At 38.7% G+C, this 20,467-nt stretch overlaps 1 protein-coding gene across 2 annotated transcripts; it reads right to left on the bottom strand.

Annotated features, from left to right (window-relative positions):
* Positions 1–2,001: 2,001 nt before the first annotated feature.
* On the bottom strand, positions 2,002–4,678 carry LOC117542391. Of its 2 annotated transcripts, XM_034210041.1 has the most exons (3): positions 4,518–4,678; positions 2,643–3,606; positions 2,002–2,456 (listed from the first exon to the last, which is right to left on the bottom strand). In XM_034210041.1, the coding sequence occupies exons 2-3, from the start codon at positions 3,483–3,485 to the stop codon at positions 2,124–2,126; spliced, it is 1,176 nt and encodes a 391-aa protein (XP_034065932.1). In that variant the 5' UTR covers positions 3,486–3,606; positions 4,518–4,678; the 3' UTR covers positions 2,002–2,123. The 2 variants fall into 2 exon arrangements, with proteins under 2 accessions (XP_034065932.1, XP_034065931.1); XM_034210040.1 differs by lacking the exon at positions 4,518–4,678 and having other exon boundaries at positions 2,643–3,821.
* Positions 4,679–20,467: the final 15,789 nt, after the last annotated feature.

The raw sequence follows: 20,467 nt of genomic DNA, 5'->3' as shown, positions 1-20,467 counted from the left end.
GTGTGTGTGTGTATCTACTTGTTTAGAATAACCAACCAGTCCACCACTTGAAACTTTAACAAGACATTTGGAATCAAGGCAATGTGACACCTGAGGAAACATTTGATCATACAACATTTTAAGCATTATTTTTAAGATATTTGTTCCGTTTCTATATTTCACATCTTGTTTATTTAGAACATATTTTATACTAGTGTAAAAAGTAATTAAGACATAATCTTAAAATAATGCTTAAAATGTTGTATGATCAAATGTTTCCTCAGGTGTCACATTGCCTTGATTCCAAATGTCTTGTTAAAGTTTCAAGTGGTGGACTGGTTGGTTCTTCTAAACAAGTAGATACACATACACACTTTCCCTATACACACACACACACACACACACACACACACAACTCTCAGATGTGCATATAAACAGACTGAACTAGTCTTCTACCAGTTATCTCAGTTATGAGAAGTTATGATTACAATTGTTTGCTTTTTACTAAGATTGCAAGTATTGCTTTGATACTGAAAGACATTCTGAAGGTAAATTGTATTAAGTCTCAACATCTGTTTTGCAGGCATTGTTGTGTGCAACAAAACCTATCTTTTATTTTTGGATACTTTAATAATTGTTATTGCACTGGCACATTACAGGCAGATATTTGTTCCGTTTCTATATTTCACATCTTGTGGATCAACCAATAATTAAAAAAAAAAGCAAAGCAAAAGGGCTGTAATTTTCCGGTCATCCTTGTGCGGAATTCTCATGTTTTGTTAAATGTTACTTTTAACATTGAAATGTAAGTTAAGGTTACATTGTGAATCAAATGTATTTTCTTACACCACATTTGTATGCAGGCCTTCAATTGAATGTTGATAAAGTTTCCTATTCTTATGGGTATAAAGTGATTGAATAAATAAGCTTTACAATAGTTGTTCCAAGACTTCTCTAAAATATCTTATAGTAATTCATATTTTACACTAATGTGAGAATTTAATTAGTCATGTGGCATTAAAAACAATGATAAAATAATTGAAAATTCATTAAGAACACTACCATTCTGTTTATCTATGCTTTGAGTTCTTGATGCCTTTTTTACAAATGTGTATTTAATTGTCTAGAAATGGTATCCTTTATTGTCTTAATAAAGTTAATTGTTTATTTTTGCCAACACTAGGTTGTAATGTTATGGTGATACAGGTAAAAGACTGATGTATATCAATACTGAGAACATATGATGAATACTGCACTGACATACTCATTGTATCAGCATTGGATCAAATGTGCTCCTATTAGTATGAACTCACAACCAAGCTTCCCAAAGTCTGTTCACCTCAAGTTATTACGGCTAAATTGTTTCATTGAGTTCCGAGAATACATAAATGTAACCACATTTTGAAATATAAGTAATTGAAATAAATAAAATGTGTTACTGCATAAAGACAATCTGATCCATTTAATTAATGTGTTATGCAAAAAGGTGTGAACGATGTATCTATTGCTTAAATCATTCAATTTGTGCTTAAACTTTTGCAAGAATGTGATCAGACATTTTTAGTAAAAACAATGGAGTTATACTGAAAAATTAACATGTTCATTATTGTATGCATGTGGCAATCAATAAGTCATTCTAAAGTGATGTTTGTATTCACCAATAAATGGCACTAGCAGGTTTGTTATGTCAGCGAATGGCGTTGTTATCCTTTCTTAAAGGAGGAAGTTTGTCCAGTGTAAGCAAGGCCTTCTCAGTTGCAGCAAACTACATGGCAATATTAATGACTGGTCCCTTACTGTTTTTAGAGCGCACATGAAATAATCTGGCAACTGAGTGAAAATTAGCAATCAGTTGTTACCATTGTGTAACACATGGTACATTATTTGTGTATACAATGTAGAAAAATGTAACAAAGATTTGGCCCATACATACAGTACGCTACCATTAAAAAAAACTGTTGAAAAGCTGTAAAGAAAAATGAAAATAGTGTTGAGAGACAAACATTTAAGGAATACATGAAATACCATTGACTATGATTTTTATTGATACATTTTTGACTAAATAATTACTTATTTTTTAAGGTCAGTTTTGTCCTGAACAGTATTTTGTGTTTTGCATAATGACATGTACGCTACATGTACCATTAATCAAATACTTGTCGTCGTATTTCATCTCGTAACAGGATGTATAGATCAGCTGCAGCAAATGGATCTGCTGGATCATCCCATCCGTTTTCCGCCATGAGTAGAGAACACAGTTCAAAAACAGTTTCATCGCACGGAAACTGGCCTTTGGGAGTACACTCTAACATACACAAATTGACCTCCTCCATGGCAATAGGTTTGAGTCTATCCTCAGCACTGTGCAACTCTGGGAATGAGTACATAATCACTGGCCGACCAGATGCTGTGTCATCAGTTGATCTTGGTCTGATTTTGTGGGAATTCCAGGTGTTGACCACTTCATCAAGTTCATCCTGCATAGAAAAAAAGCACAGTAAATGTAGACGACATGTCTTAAGAAGCTTTCGGACATAACTTCTACCTGTCTAGATGGAGGCTGAGGTTGCTGCAATGTCCACGAACATAGTGAATTATAATATTATTATTACTCATACTACTTTTATTAATGACTAATCTCAGAAATAAATAAAATATTTTACCTGAACAAGATTAAGGTAACAGAATTGGATAAGACTTTTGTCCAAAAAGTCTCCTGTGAAGTGGCCATCTTCCTGGAGAGTTTGGAACAGGTTCATCCAGAACTGCGCACTCTGTTTGCGGAGTATACCCCACCATCCTTCAATGCGCTGGTTTGCTGTGCTTCTTCCATAAAGGAAACTTCTCTCCCCAGCAAAACTGTCTGGGTGGTTCCTTCGCAAAAACATCTGCATTTCTTCAACAGAAACATTTTCCGTGCCCCTGTCTGCACGAATCCTCTCTGGACATCCACCTATACCTGAAACTGTTTTGATAAAGTAACTTGCAACTACTTTAGGATCACTGTTTGTGATATAGGCCTCCATCCATAACACATAGCGGCTAAAACCATCTATACAGCCGTTGATGGCAATGCCATAGGGCTTTAGTTTATCATAACCATCCATGTGCCAAAGTGCATTTGGCCCTCTGCATCTGTACTGACGTCTTCTCAAGCGGTGGGCTCGTCTTAATTCCACACCTTGTGGATCAACCAGTTTGATGATGCGTCTTATGCTATCTTGTGACACAACAAGGCCCTGTTGAATTGCACGGAGATGAAGCCAACGGTATCCCTGCATCTGTCCATTAGTCATGATCTCATGCTGTACAAAAGCTAGCACTTCCTCCAAGTCAGACTGGTTCTTCCTCCTGAACAGGTTAAGTCTTTTACAAATTCTCTTTAATGTTCGGACACTAATTACAATGTGATTAGTGTGTGCCAAAATAGCAAGTATTTCTTTGTTACTTAGGGAAAGTCTGAAGTATAGTTTAATTAAGTCATCCAAATCCGGCTCTGCAGGCATTGTTGTGAGCAGCGCAGCAAACTGATGTAATGCAGAATATAAAGAGGACAATTTGGTATTCGTAGGAGGGGTTGTAATATGGCAGTTGAATTGTACATCAGACAATAACGTTGCTTTTAATCTGCAAAAAAGAAAAGAAAATATATTGTTTAAATATTGTAAGGTTAAGACTCTTCTTCCTATTTTACACAGTATATGCTCAGTAAAAGTGTCCATTACGGAGTACGGATCTTATTTATCAGGAACACTTTATATGCAGGAACACAAATCCTACCTTTAATTTAAAGCCAGAAAGTGTTAAACACTCTTACTGTTAACCTCACTAACTTGTTTCATAAAATGCGTATATATATAGGCATATATATATATATATATATATATATATATATATACTTGTTTCATAAAATGCGTATTTTTTTACAATATATATATATATATATATATATTGTAAAAAATACGCATTTTTTTTTTTTTACGCAGTTTCATAAAATGCGTATTTTTTTACAATATATATATATATATATATATTGTAAAAAAATACGCATTTTATGAAAAATTTTCATAAAATGCGTATTTTTTTACAATATATATATATATATATATATATTGTAAAAAAATACGCATTTTATGAAACAAGTCTAGAATGGAGTAAGACAGTTGTGGTTGTGGGCCACAACCACAACTGTCTTACTCCATTCTAGACGAGATGATGTTTGAGATGTTGATCATTTTGATGGTTAATAGCCTTCTGATTGTCAGCTAGCTGCCTTGTTAAACACACTTAATGAAATCTTCTCTACAGAAACATGAAAACCACCAGGCTGTTGCTCTTGGTTAGTCGCCACTGTTCCAACAAGCACAAACTTGCGTGTCAACGAACTAAACCATTATTTACTGAATTAGATGGGGGGGAGCCATAGCATATAAGCTAATACACTTGCTGCTAGCTCATCAATGTCTGCATTTCATATTCTAACGCCTTTTCGTTGTTTTTACGAACGCCCAAAACACACTTATATATTTATAACTCACCTTTTGTTCTTCCATTTGCAATATGGTTTCCTCTTGGACCCCTCTGGCGCGCAGAAATTCACTCACGTCCTCCATTGTTGCCTACTGCAATGTGTAAATCGCAGTGAAGCTGGTTCGACAGTTACCGGTATTTCTGACTTTTTTCTCCCAAATAATTTTTTTTTTTTTTTGTTCTGAGAAAAAAGTCAGAATTCTGAGATTAAAGTCAGAATTCTGACTTTTTTTCTCCCAAAAAAAATAATGTTTTTTTGTTCTGAGAAAAAAGTCAGAATTCTGAGATTAAAGTCAGAATCAGTCACAAAAAATAATAATATTTTTTTCAAATCCTCACAAAAAAAATTTTTATGTGGCCCTAATCCTCTTCCGTAGGGTATAGCCTACCTAGGATGAAAATTACAGGCCTCTCTCATCTTTTTAAGTGGGAGAACTTGCACAATTGGTGGCTGACTAAATACTTTTTTTCCCCACTGTATATTGGATGTACAATGTCTGTATCCTCTGATATGCGTAACAACGGACATTAAATACGTGGAGGGCCGGCCCCCAGCAGCGCCAACCGGCCCACAGGGAGGAGCCAGTGGATATATCAGGCATGAAAATCACTCACCTTTCGGCGAAATTCGCCGTTTTGAATCCAAAATAGGTCGTTTGTGTGATTCATGTAGATCTGCAATAAAAATATTTTTGGGGTATGTGGGGGTCTGGGACCTGGAGTAATCTGCGGCCGCGAGCTGTTATGTGCCATCATGACACGCATGGTGTTCTTTTTTTATATATTATAATCAGGGTTGGGTTGTAACGGAATACATGTAACGGCGTTACGTAATCAGAATACAAAAATCAAGTAACTGTATTCAGCTCGCGTTACATTTGAAAAACGAGTAATCTGATTGTTACTTTCGTAAACCTGAAGTGAATACATTTTGGATTACTTATTGGAATTATTGGTGGAAAGATTTCCTCACAACATTTAATATTCATTACTAAAGGTACAGCCGAATCATCACAGCCCACAAAACCTTTGACCGCCGCAGATGGACCTAAAAAGCGTTTGAAAAAAAATCGCGGGTCCGCTCAGTGAAACGATAACAACGAAACATGGAGGAACACAAGTCTGCGTTTAAATCGCGTGTGTGTGGTTAAAACACATCAGCCTGCGGTCGCTCTTTAGCCTTACTAATGATTATTTCTGAAGGTAAACACAGTGAAGGCGGTGCGTGAAAGGCACTGCGTGCTCGTCTTCTCAGAGGCTGAGTTAACCCTCCCGCTGCCTCCTGGTGCTGCAGAGATTTCATGAAGTGAAGGAGGTGTTCCTTCTATAAAACAGCTGCGGGCAGTCTGTGAGATTCACAGACATGAATTCATAGATCAAGGCAGACTGGTGCACACACTCTCCTGTTTTGTCAATCCGGTGCTTAAACAAATATAGCTCTACACCCCTGGCCGTAATGTCCTTAAAATGAAGTCCGAGTTTGACATTTTAATTCATGTCCTGCCAACACTGGCAGGACAGAAGGCGACACGCTCGTTCTAAGCCGTGTCCCTCACTCCTCACATCCCAAGCTGCATCCCCAAAAAGTTAATTATGTTGTGCTCTTGATAAGCCATTAAAACAGTAAAAACACATTCCTTTTGCTTTTTGTGTCTCCTGTACACCAAAACATACCCATCTGTGATGGAAAAAGAAAGTAATCCAAAAGTAATCTAAAAGTAATCTGATTACGTTACTTTTTTAAGACACGTAACTGTAACTGTATTCGGATTACTTTCAGAGCCATGTAATCAGTAATCAGTAACTGATTACATTTACAAAGTAACCCTCCCAACCCTGATTATAATGCAGCGCGAGCTGTGTGCTCGAGTCTTCCTGCCTGTCGGCTCTGCTGCTCCGCGATGATGGTCTAGCTTCAGCAGCCACATTACCTACGGGTGCGTTCGTTAATATTAACTGTGCGGTCCGGAGTCACTGTGGTACAGACTGGACCGCTGGTGAACAGCTGTTAGAACGGGCCGTTCAGGTGTTCAGAGCAGAGCTCCCTGTCGGAGCGCAGAGCGTGATGTGCACTGAAAAGTTTTTCTGTCGCAATATTATCGTTGAGCTAGCTAGCTAGCATACATTGTCACTATCTGCTAACGTTAGCTTTAGCCTTCGTTTTCTAATAGTTTTTTTTTCATAGGCTATAAACGGAGGTGGTATAAGTATAGATCTTGTACTTGAGTAAAAGTAGAAGCACTCAGATCTTGTACTAGAGTAAAAGTAGAAGTACTCAGATCTTGTACTTGATTAAAAGCAGAAATACTCAGATCTTGTACTTGAGTAAAAGTAGAAGTACTCAGATATTGTACTTGATTAAAAGTCGAAGTACTCAGATCTTGTACTTGATTAAAAGCAGAAATACTCAGATCTTGTACTTGAGTAAAAGTAGAAGTACTCAGGTCTTGTACTTGAGTAAAAGTAGAAGTACCAGAGTGTAGGAATACTCTGTTAGTAAAAGTACTGCATTCAAAATGTTCCTCAAGTAGAAGTAGAAAAGTATTCTCATCAAAATATAGTGAAAGTAGCGACAGTAAAGCAGTAGTAGTCGTTGTGCAGATTGGTCCATTTCAGAATAATATATGATATGTTTTATAATGATTGATCATGAAAGTGTTCTCAAAGCTGGTAAAGGTGCAGCTAGTTTGAATGACTTTGTATTCTGCAGGGTAGCTTGTGGATTTACTCCAGGTGGAACTAAAGTCTGATTCAACACTTGATTAGATTTCACATCATTCATCCACATCTGTAAAGTAACTAAATGTATGAAATAAATGTAGTGGAGTCAAAGTACACCATTTACCTCTGAACTGTAGAGGAGAAGAAGAACAAAGTAGCAAAACATTGAAATACTTAAATAAAGTACAAGTATCTCAAAATTGTACCCAAGTATAGTACTTGAGTTTATGAATTTAGTTACTTTACACCAGATGCCATAAAGATAGAAAGACTAAGCCTTGCACAGAGGCATGACAATAGATTTTCAAAATGCTCAACAGTAGGCTACTGCCAAAATTATAAACTGACTGCTACACAATTAAAATAAATGCTTTTATATATTTCTATTATTTTCTCTTTAGCGTTTCTGTTATTATTAACAATGCTGCTTTAGTTGTTTTGGCTGCTAAAATCCTCTGTTATTCCTCATTTTAAAGCCAATATTCCGTGGGGTCGGGGGGCTCGGGTCCTTGTCACCTTTTCCATACCTGATGAGTTTGCATCCCTGATAATACTTAGTAAGGAGGCCATAATATTTTTGACTCATGGCTGAAGTTAAGTTTCTCCAGCTCTCCCCAGGTTGGCAAAAAAATGCATCTCAAAATCCATCAGATTGATGCTTTAAAATATGGAATATTCAAAAACAGCTGGAAAGGTGGAGCGGTCTCTTGCCTTCGCTCACGAGAGCCAGAACACAGCTGTTTTTTCTGACTGAACAATCTCCTGCTTGTAACATTACCGCACCTATTTTTTAATTAAAGTAACCATTTGAACCTTCTCAGAGACTCAATTAGTCTCCTTTTTTAAAGCTTCTCTTCTGGGCGCGAGAATAACGAACATAGATAACAATTGGGACCAGCTGATGTGATTTTCGTTAGACCGGGAGAGACTACAACCAGCTGTTTTCCGGAGACGCGGCATCCGTTCAGACACACAACGAGCTCGTATCAACTCGGTAAGAAGAAGCCTGTTATATCGAATTCTTCAATAGTTTATGCAGGACAACGTTAGGTCTGTGTGTTTGACGGCAGTCAGCGGATCCTGAAAATAGCTGTGCATTTAATGTTAAAACAGCCTAAATTCATAAACATAGTTATCCTATAAGGCATAGGCCTACTGTTGCCCTCAGGCAACAAACCACTTTTTTCGACCTCACACTGGCCCTCTAAATATATATATATTTTTAAATATACACAATGTCACCTGACATGCTAGTGTCCAATAAAATGAGGGAATTATATGGGTGTGGCATTTTGTCTGGGGGTGGAGCAGTCCTTTCTGCAAGCAAAGCTGCAGGGGACTCAGGGCCACCACTTGGTAAGATACATTTCACTTTTTAACATATTAGAAATGTACACAACTTAAAATAAAAAATACATGCATGTGCATGAATACGTAAAGAAGTATATTTGATTGTTTAAAGACTTGGTATGTATTTATTAATTAGCTAAAACTGTTTTTTTGTCCGTTGCCTCAGGGCAACACTGTGCCACTTAGACCACTTTTTTCCAGGCAATATCATGCAAGTGTGCAAATGTGCTCAGCTGTAAAATGATAAACCTAATCAATGTTTTTACATCTACTGATATTTACAGGAAATGGACACCAAAATATGTTATGGGCAGAAGGGACACGATCAGGCTGTTAGGGCTATTCCGTCTAACAGTGAGGACAGTGAAGGTCAAGATAGGGTTAGGCACACAGACACACACACATAGACACACACACACACACACACACACCCACACCCACACCCACACACACACACACACACACACACACACACACACACACACACACACACACACACACACACACACACACACACACACACACACACACAGACACTCACAGACAGACACACACACACATAAACACACATACACAACGACACACACACAGAGACACAGACACACACACACATACACACACACACACACACACACACACACACACACACACACACACACACACACACACACACACACACACACACACAGACAAACACACACAGACACACACACACAACCTACTGACCCAAAGGACCTTCAATCGCCCCCCCCCCAGCTCGGCCACAGTCCGGCTCTGTAGGCCTTGTAGTGAGGAAGGCAGGGAACTAATTGTTACCTTGGCTGTGTAAGATGTCGGTTTGTTTACCTCAATAGATTTCTATGCTGTTTGGTATTACAAAAAAAAAGGACTTTTGTGAAGGTTTGTGTCTCCCACTTCCATTTCCTTTCAAGTAAATAGTTTAATCCTGTGATTGCTCCTGCATGTTGTATGAGGATGCATTCAGGGAGTCGTGTGTTCTGCAGACCTGTGGCGGAGCACTCATCCGCCGCTGAGTAGCGAATAAATCCAGAGAAATTCACTCAATGGAGAAGGGATGTTAAAACCCAAACTGGAATCCGGTCTGTCTCAATGAGCCTCATTTTCTGATTTAAAAAGTGGTTGTACATTTTATCTTACGATAAATCAATATTGTAAAAACCAAAACTCTTACACAGAAAAAGGATCTCTGCACACGCTCCCCCACTTCAGAAACTGACCTCATGCTGTTACTTAGATTAAAGTCTTATGTTCTGTTTTTATTAGATAGAGAAATACCGTGCGTTATATGGGGAGTTTGTCCATAATTTATATACATATATATATATCTTTGTATGATGTAGAAAGTGTGTGCTCTGTGGCTTCGCTATCTTCACACTGTGCTCGGTTGGTCACATTGTATCAAAAGAAAACGTTTGTCCTAACCTTGGAGAGCCATATGTTTACTGCCAACCTAAAAGGACCTCAAAAATGTTAATAAAGAATTTACTGAAAGGTTATTTGGCTGATTGTTTTATATTGGCTCAGCCAGGTTATATGGGATGCCCAGTCTACTTACATATGGGTCACTCATTTTAAAATATTAAACTTAATTTTCTTTTCTTTCATTTGTCCTCCTCGTGTAGAATGCTATTACGAAATACACATTTGGTTGTTTATAGCATAAAGAACATCTGATTTAATGTGAGGTAGGGAAATAATCATTTGAGTATAAGTATGTGCATATAAATATGTAATTTACAAGTGCCGCTGTAAGCTGCTTGAAAAGCTTGAAAATGCACCTTGAAAATGCTTGAAAAGTGCTTGAATTTGACTTTGGAAAAGGTGTAAGAACCCTGGACCTAGGATGATGGTCTTCTTACCATACCTGTAGTTTGCGAGGTTAGGGTTGGGGGGGGGGAGGGAATTATCTCTGTACTTTTAAATGTAATAGAAAGACAACTAGTAAATTAAATTGATGTCAGTTAATGAGAAAAAAATCTAAATTCATACAGGGACTTGGAGTCTCAGATATGTTGGATCAATCCAAGTAATCTCAGCAGACAAACAGTGGCTCTCAGTGGAAGTGTCAGTGGACGAGATGAGAGAGGAGAGTTAGCCAAATGTGTGTGTGTGTGTGTGTGTGTGTGTGTGTGTGTGTGTGTGTGTGTGTGTGTGTGTGTGTGTGTGTGTGTGTGTGTGTGTGTGTGTGTGTGTGTGTGTGTGTGTGTGAGAGAGTGTGTGTGAGAGAGTGTGTGTGTGTGTGTGTGTGTGTGTAGTCTTTGGCTGGTGAGATGTCACTAAGGGTTTACAGCGCTTTGCCAAGGACAAGTGGGGTCTCTGATGCCATGTTTGTCTCTTTTTGAACACACACAGACAGATCAAATAGAAGACAAGTGAGCACACAGAGAATCACTTTGAGCATTTCTGGCAGGGAAGGACGTGGTGTAGCAACACTGATCAAACACTCATCATACAGGGGGGAGACTGACAGGCGATGATGCAAGAAGAACAAAAACATGGTGGTCCAGCTGGAGTTTCATATGGCAAGGCAAGTTTATTTATATAGCACCTTTCAACACAAGGCAATTCAAGGTGCTTTACAAAAATGAAAGACATTCAGAGAAAGGCATTTTAAAAACAGTAAAAGCTAATAAAATAAACATTAAAAGAAAAAATACATGGATACAAGTTACAGTGCAGTTTAAGATATGAATAGTTCAATTAAAAGCAGCGACAAAAAGAAAAGTCTTCAGCCTGGATTTAAAAGTAGTCAGAGTTGCAGAGGACCTGCAGGTTTCTGGGAGTTTGTTCCAGATATTTGGAGCATAATAACTGAACGTTGCTTTACCATGTTTAGTTCTGACTCTGGGGACAGAAAGCTGACCAGTCCCTGAAGACCTGAGAGATCTGGATGGTTCATAATTTAGCAGAAGATGTTAGGATCTGTCTGTGTTGGTGTTTTTCTTGTCTTTTTCTATCTTTGGGTTTCCTGTTTTATTTTGTAAAGTGTTCACCCCCGTTTCCTGCCTGTTTGCTTTCTGTCTGTTTCCCTCCCCGATTACCCGATTGTGTTCACCTGGTGCCTCTGTGTTTTCTCCTCCCTCCTCACCTGTCTCGTGTTTATGTGATTAGTCCTCCTGGGTGTATTTAAGTTCTGGGTTTTCTGTCTATCTTTGTCGGGTTGTCTTGTGTTGTGAGTAAACTGCGGTGAGTGTTCAATTCTGTTTCTGAATATTGTAGCCTTGAAATAAAGGAATTATTTTGTCACTTAAATCTGCATTTGGGTCCTGCTTCCTGCACACCGTAACAGAAGATCAGAAATGTATTTTGGGCCTAAACCATTCAGTGCTTTATAAACCAGCAGCAGTATTTTGAAATCTATTATTTGACACACAGGAAGCCAGTGTAAAGACTTCAGAACAGGAGTGATGTGATCCACTTTCTTAGTGTTAGTGAGTACTCGAGCAGCGGCGTTCTGAATTAGCTGCAGCTTTCTAATATATTTTTTAGTGAGACCTGTGAAGACACCATTGCAGTAGTCCAGTCTACTGAAGATAAAAGCATGGACAAGTTTTTCCAAATCCTGCTGTGACATTAGTCTTTTAATCCTAGATATGTTCTTTAGGTGATAGTAGGCTGATTTAGTAACAGTTTTAATGTGACTGTTGAAACTCAGGTCAGAGTCCATGACTACACCTATATTTCTGGCTTTATCTGTTGTTTTGAACATTGCAGGCTTAAGCTCAGCGCTAACTTTGATACGTTCTCCCTTGGCTCCAAAAACCATTACCTCAGTTTTGTCTTTGTTTAATTGGAGAAAGTTCTGACACATCCAGTCATTGATTTGTTCAATGCACTTACTCAGTGTTTTAACTGGAGAATAGTCTCCTGGTGAAATGGTTATGTAAATGTGTGTGTCATCTGCATAGCTATGGTAACTTATTTTGTTGTTTTTCATTATCTGAGCCAGTGGTAGTATGTAGATGTTAAAGAGAAGAGGCCCCAAGATGGAGCCTTGAGGAACCCCACATGTCATATTTGTCAACTCAGATTTGTATTTACCTATAGAAACAAAGTTGTTTCTGTCCTTTAAGTAGGATTCAAACCAATTTAGAACTGTTTCCGAAAGTCTGTGTCAAACGCAGCACTGAGATCTAATAATACTAACACTGAAGTTCTGCCACTGTCTGTGTTTAAGTGGATGTCATTGAAGACCTTTACAAGAGCAGTCTCAGTGCTGTGGTTTGGACGAAATCCTGACTGGAACACATCCAAACAGCTATTTAAATGCAAGAAATTACTCAACTGTTGAAAGATATGCCTGCTGATCACTGCCTCTGTCACTCTTTCTGAGTCTGACACTTTATCTTTATTCCTCACATCAATTTTTTCCTTTTCACTAAGGCCTTAGGCCGCAGACCCTCCTGGTCTCTCCTCTGTTCTCCTTTTCCTCTTTCTATTCGTCCTGATCAGTTCTCAGATTTGTCTTCTGAGTTGAATCACTCCAGCTACTCTGGCCTGCAAGAGTCTCGATGTGAAAAGCACTGCTTCAAATGATTGTATTACTTTACATGTTAGGGCCATGTAGCTTATATGTAGCCTATAATAAATAAAAAATTAGAAAGTATTTATCAAACGTGACGCACACAGAGAGCTGTGTTTAGACAGCATAGTTAATTAAATAAAAATGATCGATCTCAAAGCTAGCGTTGTCACTGTGTAGTACGTAACGTAATGCTCCAAACAGCCAATGTCTGTTAAAAGTTAACGATTATTTGGTTTCAAGCTATCATCTTTACTTAACACAAATCTAGTCGAAGGGGAAATGCTCCCAGGGGAAGCTGATCCACCTTCAGGTGCTGGGACGGCAGCTGTGTGAGCCGCTATCTGTTTGAACGCTGCTCCGCAGTGTAATGCAGGGCCATAGCTACGTTTCTGAGGGGCCTAAGATTATATTTAAATTATGGCAGATGCTATTTACACCCGCGTGTCTGTAGTTAACAATGTTGATTGCACCCGGGATACACATTAGATACTGTTTGGATGTATAGGTATTTATGGAAAATGTTTCTTGATAACTTCATTCCCTTCTGATGCTGTGTCAAATTATAATTCCCCTATGGTGGATGTATAAAGGCACATCTCATTTTAAGCACTGTAGTTATTTACACCCGGGTGTTGTACTGTATGCATCTCTTCTTGCTCTTTCTACGATGGCTTGGTAAGGTTACCTGGACATCAGGGACAAAAAGCACCTGTGCTATATTATGAACATAGCTGTAAGGTAATACATGTCCCACAGACCTCACTGATGAAATGGGGTTACTTAATCTGCCACAACAGTCGGAAAGAAGTTATCAGACGTGATGAATTTTAGTATGTTTATTTACAAAATACCACAACAATAAACAGACTAAACAATGATGTAATTGTGCCCCAATCAGTCTATTTCAGTGTTTCTCAAACTTTTTCATACCAAGGACCACTTAAACCAATAAAAAAACACTCGCGGACCACCTAACTCCACAAATATCCAAAAACACATAGTTTTTTACAAATCGCCTGAAAATGATACAAACAAGTAGCAAAATGTGTGATGAAGGTGTTTATCCGGGCTATATCATGCAATCGAAAGTGAAACTTAAGCTCATTCCATTGTGGAAATATTCCTGCGAGAGTGCGAAAAACTTAAATTAATTTATTTATTTCAAATGTGAAATGTTACCAATATACTCACGGACCACTAGGGGGCACTCACGGACCACACTTTGAGAAGCACTGGATTTAATATGTACCCCCTGAGGCTCTTCATGTGGTCCTGCTGGACTCTGGCAGGATCTGCGTCTTTTAGCAGGGCTTCAGCATTCTGAAAGACACAATTACACATGTATTTACAATATACAGTATAAATTAATTTTACAAATGATGTCATGCCCCACCCATGTGTGGCTTTAAGTTGAACCCACAAACAAACGGACTCAATAAAAAGGCACTTACTTTCCATCAGCACAAAAAGGCTGCAACTTGAGCCATCCTGCTGTTTGCCAAACCGGGACTTTTTGTAGGGTCCATCCATCCGACACTCCCCTGTTGAAGTGCCTCTCTCCTTCATGAAGTTTCGAATTATTAAATAAAATAATATACATTCATTAAAGGTAGGGTATAGGTAAAAATGGAGAAACCAGTGCGCTAGAATTTGAAAGTACGCAGCCGAAAAAAATCTGCCCCTTCCTTCAGACTTCCTTACAGAGCCCCTCCTCCAACACACACAAATGCGCACATGACCAATGAGGGCACGAGATAAGTTTGTGCACAGATAGAAGGCTGACAGGCAGGTAGGCCATCCAGTTATTCTAGCCGGGCCGGTGAAAATAATTGGTCTAGCTTTATACAGCGCCACAGCTTCCACAGATGAATTTTTATGTATTTATTGTCAAAGCATTTAATATATTCATTGCTATCGAGATGTTAAGAGCATTCCATGGAATATGGAATAAATGGATAAAGGTGAGTACGATAATTAATGAGACATGAATTATTAATTATCGTACTCACCTTTATGCTGATGACACTGTCATATATACACCCAAATCTGACTTTTCACAAATTCAGATCTCTCTTCAATCTGATTTTAATATCTTACAGGACTGGCTATCACACAATAAACTACTGCTCAACAAAACAAAATCTTATACTATGGTCTTTGGTACCAGGCAGAAGCTCAAATCTAAACCTAATGTAGTAATAACATGTAAGGATGGCACTTCTCTGCATAAAGTTCAATCAATCAATCAATGTTTATTTATATAGCCCAACATCACAAATGTTACATTTGTCTCAGTGGTCTTCACAGTGTGTACAGAATATCAGTATGACAATACGACACCCTCTGTCCTTAGACCCTCACATCGTACAAGGAAAAACTTCCGGAGAAAACCCACAGATTAAAGGGAAAAATGGGAGAAACCTCAGGGAGAGCAACAGAGGAGGGATCCCTCTCCCAGGACGGACAGACGTGCAATAGATGCCGTGTGTAAATTGAAAAGATAATACATTTGCAACATAGGTAGTCCAAATGTTTGGAAATGCATGTGTGTATAATAGGAAGATGAATCCACGAGGATATCCATCCAGGACCTATGATCCAGGACCACAGCCACGACTCGCGATCCAGGGCTCGCGATCCAGGACACAGGACCGCAGGATCATCCATGACTCCGGCGTATATAGACACCAAAAAGAAAGACATTTGGGGAAGCTGGGTTAATCGGAACATGAGAGTACACAGGTATAGACAGAGAGAAGGAAGAAGTAAGATGTCCCCCAACAAACTAAGCCTATATCAGCAAAACTAGGGGCTGAATCTAATCAGCCCTACTGTAACTATAAGCTTTATCAAAAAGGAAGGTCTTAAGCGCACTCTTAAAAACGGATAGGGTGTCTGCCGCCCGAACACAAACTGGAAGCTGATTCCACAAATGTGGAGCTTGATAAGAAAAAGCCCCTGGCTCCCATTGTACTTTTAGAGACCCTAGGAACAACCAACAACCATGCATTCTTGGAACGCAATGCCCTAGTAGGAAAGTAGGGTATAATGAGTTCTTTAAGGTAATATGGCGCCTGCCCATTAAGGGCTTTGTAGGCGAGAAGAAGAATTTTAAATGCTATCCTGTGTTCTATAGGGAGCCAGTGTAAGGCAGCCAGAACAGGAGTAATGTGGTCCCTTTTCCTAACTCTGGTTAGTACACGAGCTGCAGCATTTTGAATCAGCTGAAGCGACTTGACTGACTTCTTGGTACACCCTGATAATAAGTGTGAAGATAAAACTTATTTGCAGCAATGTTGAGCCAATCATGAAATGAGTGAAACTGGATTCGCCTGTCAATACACTGATATTTATTGAGAGCCTGAGCGGCTGGAGAGTTCACAGCATATCACAGTTCCCTGCAAGATACCAGCAAACTCTGCCCCAAAAGCGACCAAGCACCCATCTATACATGGAGAAGAGGAGGGCCCTAAAACACGCGGGTTTTCCTTTAATGCATGCCAGATGTCGAGACAAGACTCGTTGCTTTAAACCCACATGAGCCAAGCTTCTCCCCCACAAGAAATCAGATGACCTCTTGACCTGTGTCTTCCTGAGTAGCTATGGATCACATTACAGGCAGGAATACACTTCAACCATATTAAAACAGATTCCCGAGGACAAATCACTAAACTCTATATACTTGAACAAGACCAAAATATTCCTTACAGATCCACCCTTTTATCAATTTATGATAATCAATTAACATTAGTCTAAAGAATATTTCAGTCAATACTTAAGTCAATAAGCGTCTTCAGAGTTGTGTGGGCTCATCACATTAATTACATCAAAAGAGAACAAGATTGAAAACACTTCAATCACCATGACAAGATACAATCAATCATATGAAAATCATCTCTCTTCAGTGTTTTGGCATCATTTTGTCAAAAAGCACAATAATAAACACGTGAAATACAACATATTATAGCAAAATATATGTTTCAAGAATAAGATATTTTATCATTTATCACTCAGTTAATCTCCTTCATCAAACACAAATTCTAAATCAGCTTACATCTCAAAGATTTACTTCAAGGCAATTACTTATTAAAACACAATTAGAATTTAGGATTTATAATAAATCCAATTGAGGTATAAATCAGACTTCAACTATCAATCATTATGTCATCTCAAAATCTGAAGGGAAAACTGAACAATTCTCAAAATGTTTAACAATCTGAAGAATCAAACATTTTATTGTATAACGACCTGAGAAGGGAAAAAATCAAAACATCTGTTCTTTATTCAGAGCATCAACTGTAATCAATATCAAAACATCTGTTCTTTATTCAGAGCATCAACTGTATTCAATATCAAAACATCTGTTCTTACCTGGTAATGATTAGGGATAGTAACATTGTCTGTTATAATATTAGAAATATCTTATTGTTCAATACCTTATAAATCTGAAAATATCAATTAATTAATTAGTTTAGTGTGAAAGTGTAATCTGATAAATATATTTATCACCACTATTTAACACATATCTGTTCATTGGGAATACAAAAACAATCATTAATTGTACATCTGTAATCATCTGGTCATTCAATTCAAATGTTATCTTTGTACGAGAGCTAGAAGACATGTTTTCCATCCTCTCTTTATGACACAGAATGTCTGGTGTGTAAAGGCATCCTGATACTGTAGATTAGCACTGAGGTGCTGATTGGCTCAAAATTCTTCTTCATCAGAGTGCCATAACTCAATTATCTGTAGATTAGCACTGAGGTGCTGATTGGCTCAAAATTCTTCTTCATCAGAGCGCCATAACTCAATCCCCCCCAATTGCTCTGCTTTTGTGGCTCAATTCAGTGAGCGCTTTATGATCTCCCAGTGAAACAGAGGCTCATCTGCCTGTATTCCTTCTGCTATCTGCTTGAGAGCAGTGCACCTGCCTATTCCAAGTGGCACCTCCAGATGCCCCCCCCGTGATGGGAGAGGTTATGAAAACATCTGCTCCTCCAAGAAACATGGAAACCTTGTATGAAGCCTCTGAAGCCATCGCTCGTCCTGCGAGCGAAATGAAGAAGCATCCCATCTCATCAGAAAGTTGAAGATTAGAATCCTCTCATCTCGAACGACCTCCTTGCCCGTGGATAAGGTTGCTCTCTGGCAGCCGCAGAGTGGGTGCTTCTTCTCTCTGACCCCTTCGCCTTCAAGAGCTTGTTTAACAACCTTGATAGGGATGTTTTCCTGAGTGCAGACAACTCAAGGTATGGATTAGCAACATTATCATGTCAATTACAAAAATAGGATAGACCCCTCAGAATTATTTGGGAGCCTTCCTGAGACATGCAACATTATAAATGTTAAGGTTGGTGTTAGTCCATTAACTGCAAAGATCATATATCCTCAGCAGTGGGCCAAAGCAGAGAAAATGTTATTTGAAGTTAAATGTGAGCTAGGTCCTGTGGAATAACCCCTTTCTCAATGATTCTAGATGTTATATGATTCACCATTTACCGTTTGATCAAGGATTAGTTTATCAGAAGTACATTTCCTCTTTCCATAAAACATAGGTTTGAGAAATGAATGTTCCAATATGAAATCAATTTCTCAATTTCTCAATATAATTTGACTCTTCCCTCCCTTTCTTACATATTGTCACATATGAAATAATACTAGGAGTCTATCTAAGCATGGTATTGTCTATATAAGCTATAATCGAGAAAACTCAGAGTGAGTATGCAACTCGCAATACTCTCTCCTTCCTTCCTATCCCTCTTTAACTCACTTTCCCATCTCTTTCTCTCTTATTTCTGTTAGATATGAAGGAAAAAACTACAAGTCCATGTAAGCATCTGAGTTACCACCACCGGTTACCAAAACGGTGTGCCGCGGCACACTGGTGTGCCGTGAGGCAAGTCCGGGTGTGCCGTGGATTTTGTGACAACCATACATTATTTTTTCAATATACAACTACACAAAAATAATCATTTATTTTGTAATTTACTATATCAGTACTTTGTAGGTTTATGTACGTAATCTGCGCGACTTGCGTGTCCACATCTCCACGTGCAGTGCTGCCTAAACATGGCTGAGTCAGCGATAACTATCGAGGGGTGGAGGTATGCCCATTATTTTTATATCACGCAGTCTATTCTTCTTCTCTGTCTTCCGGTTGTTGCCTGTATTAAATGACAAATACACACTACCGCCATGGATTTGATATGAACGAGGCGGCAGTTAGCAGCTAGCGGCTAGCTAGTAATGATCTAGTGATATCGGTAATATTAACTCCATTTAATACAACATTTACGGTACAAGATTCAATCATACAGCCCATGTAGTATGACAATGAATTACAGCAAACATGTGCAATATATCCATTATTACAGCTCCGTGGGATGGCAGTAAGACGATATGGATCCGTTCCCATTGTGCATCCATGGGTAAAGATAAACGCAACTCACATTGGTTCCTCATACAGCATCTCTGTAAACTACGTGTATTCACTGAATTTCACTCTCTGCCTTTAACGCTCGTTGTAGCTCCAAAAACTCCAGCCAGAGCCTGGCTCCAGCCCCCTCCCTGAACGTGCCGGGCTGCGCGGGTCCCGTGGATTAGATGCGCGTTCATAATGCAGAGGGAAATAACTCTCAGAATAACGTTATTAGCAAATGTTTTACAACTTGAGGAACGAATGTTTTTTAATAAGGGCTAGTGTTCATACTGGGTAGTTTATTTAGTTAAAAAATTATCCAACGAGTTACAGACCACTCTTTCCCCATGTAAGTCAATGGGAAAAGTGTTTCCGGGCCTGGCAACCAAACCGGAAGTGTAGTACCCCGCCGTTTGGCCAGCACGAATATTTTCATCTGAGTCCGGCGCACTTCCTGGGGGCTTGACTACCGCCGCCTGCTGGTAAGGAAAGTTATTGCCACTCACGCATGCGCAGTTTGTACGTGCTCGGCGAGGAAAGTAACGAGTAAAGTACCGAGTTACTTTATGTAGATAGTAACGAAGTAGTGTAATATATTACATTTTTTAAAGTAATACATTTATAATTGTAGTTCCGGACCATGGACAATGCAGCTTCCTTGCATTGACAGTTGTCTGTGCTGAATTTCTGCTGAGTTTCCTTTGCCTCATTTTCTATTTTGTGACCTGTCTGGTGTAAATGAGTGTGTTGCTGCTTTGATGAAGCCTAATTTGATAAAGTTTCAAATTAATTTCGGAAATATTTCGTAATATAGTTGTCTTTGTCACATTTTATTTGGCATTAGTAAATAATTATGCACATTTACAGATACTTTACATAATATGAGTGATAACACGTGTTATAAGGGCTATCTTTCACAA

This window comes from Gymnodraco acuticeps, unplaced genomic scaffold (assembly GCF_902827175.1).
Source record: "Gymnodraco acuticeps unplaced genomic scaffold, fGymAcu1.1, whole genome shotgun sequence".
Classification (NCBI taxonomy): domain Eukaryota; kingdom Metazoa; phylum Chordata; class Actinopteri; order Perciformes; family Bathydraconidae; genus Gymnodraco; species Gymnodraco acuticeps.
This window is presented reverse-complemented; position numbering and strand designations above follow the sequence as displayed.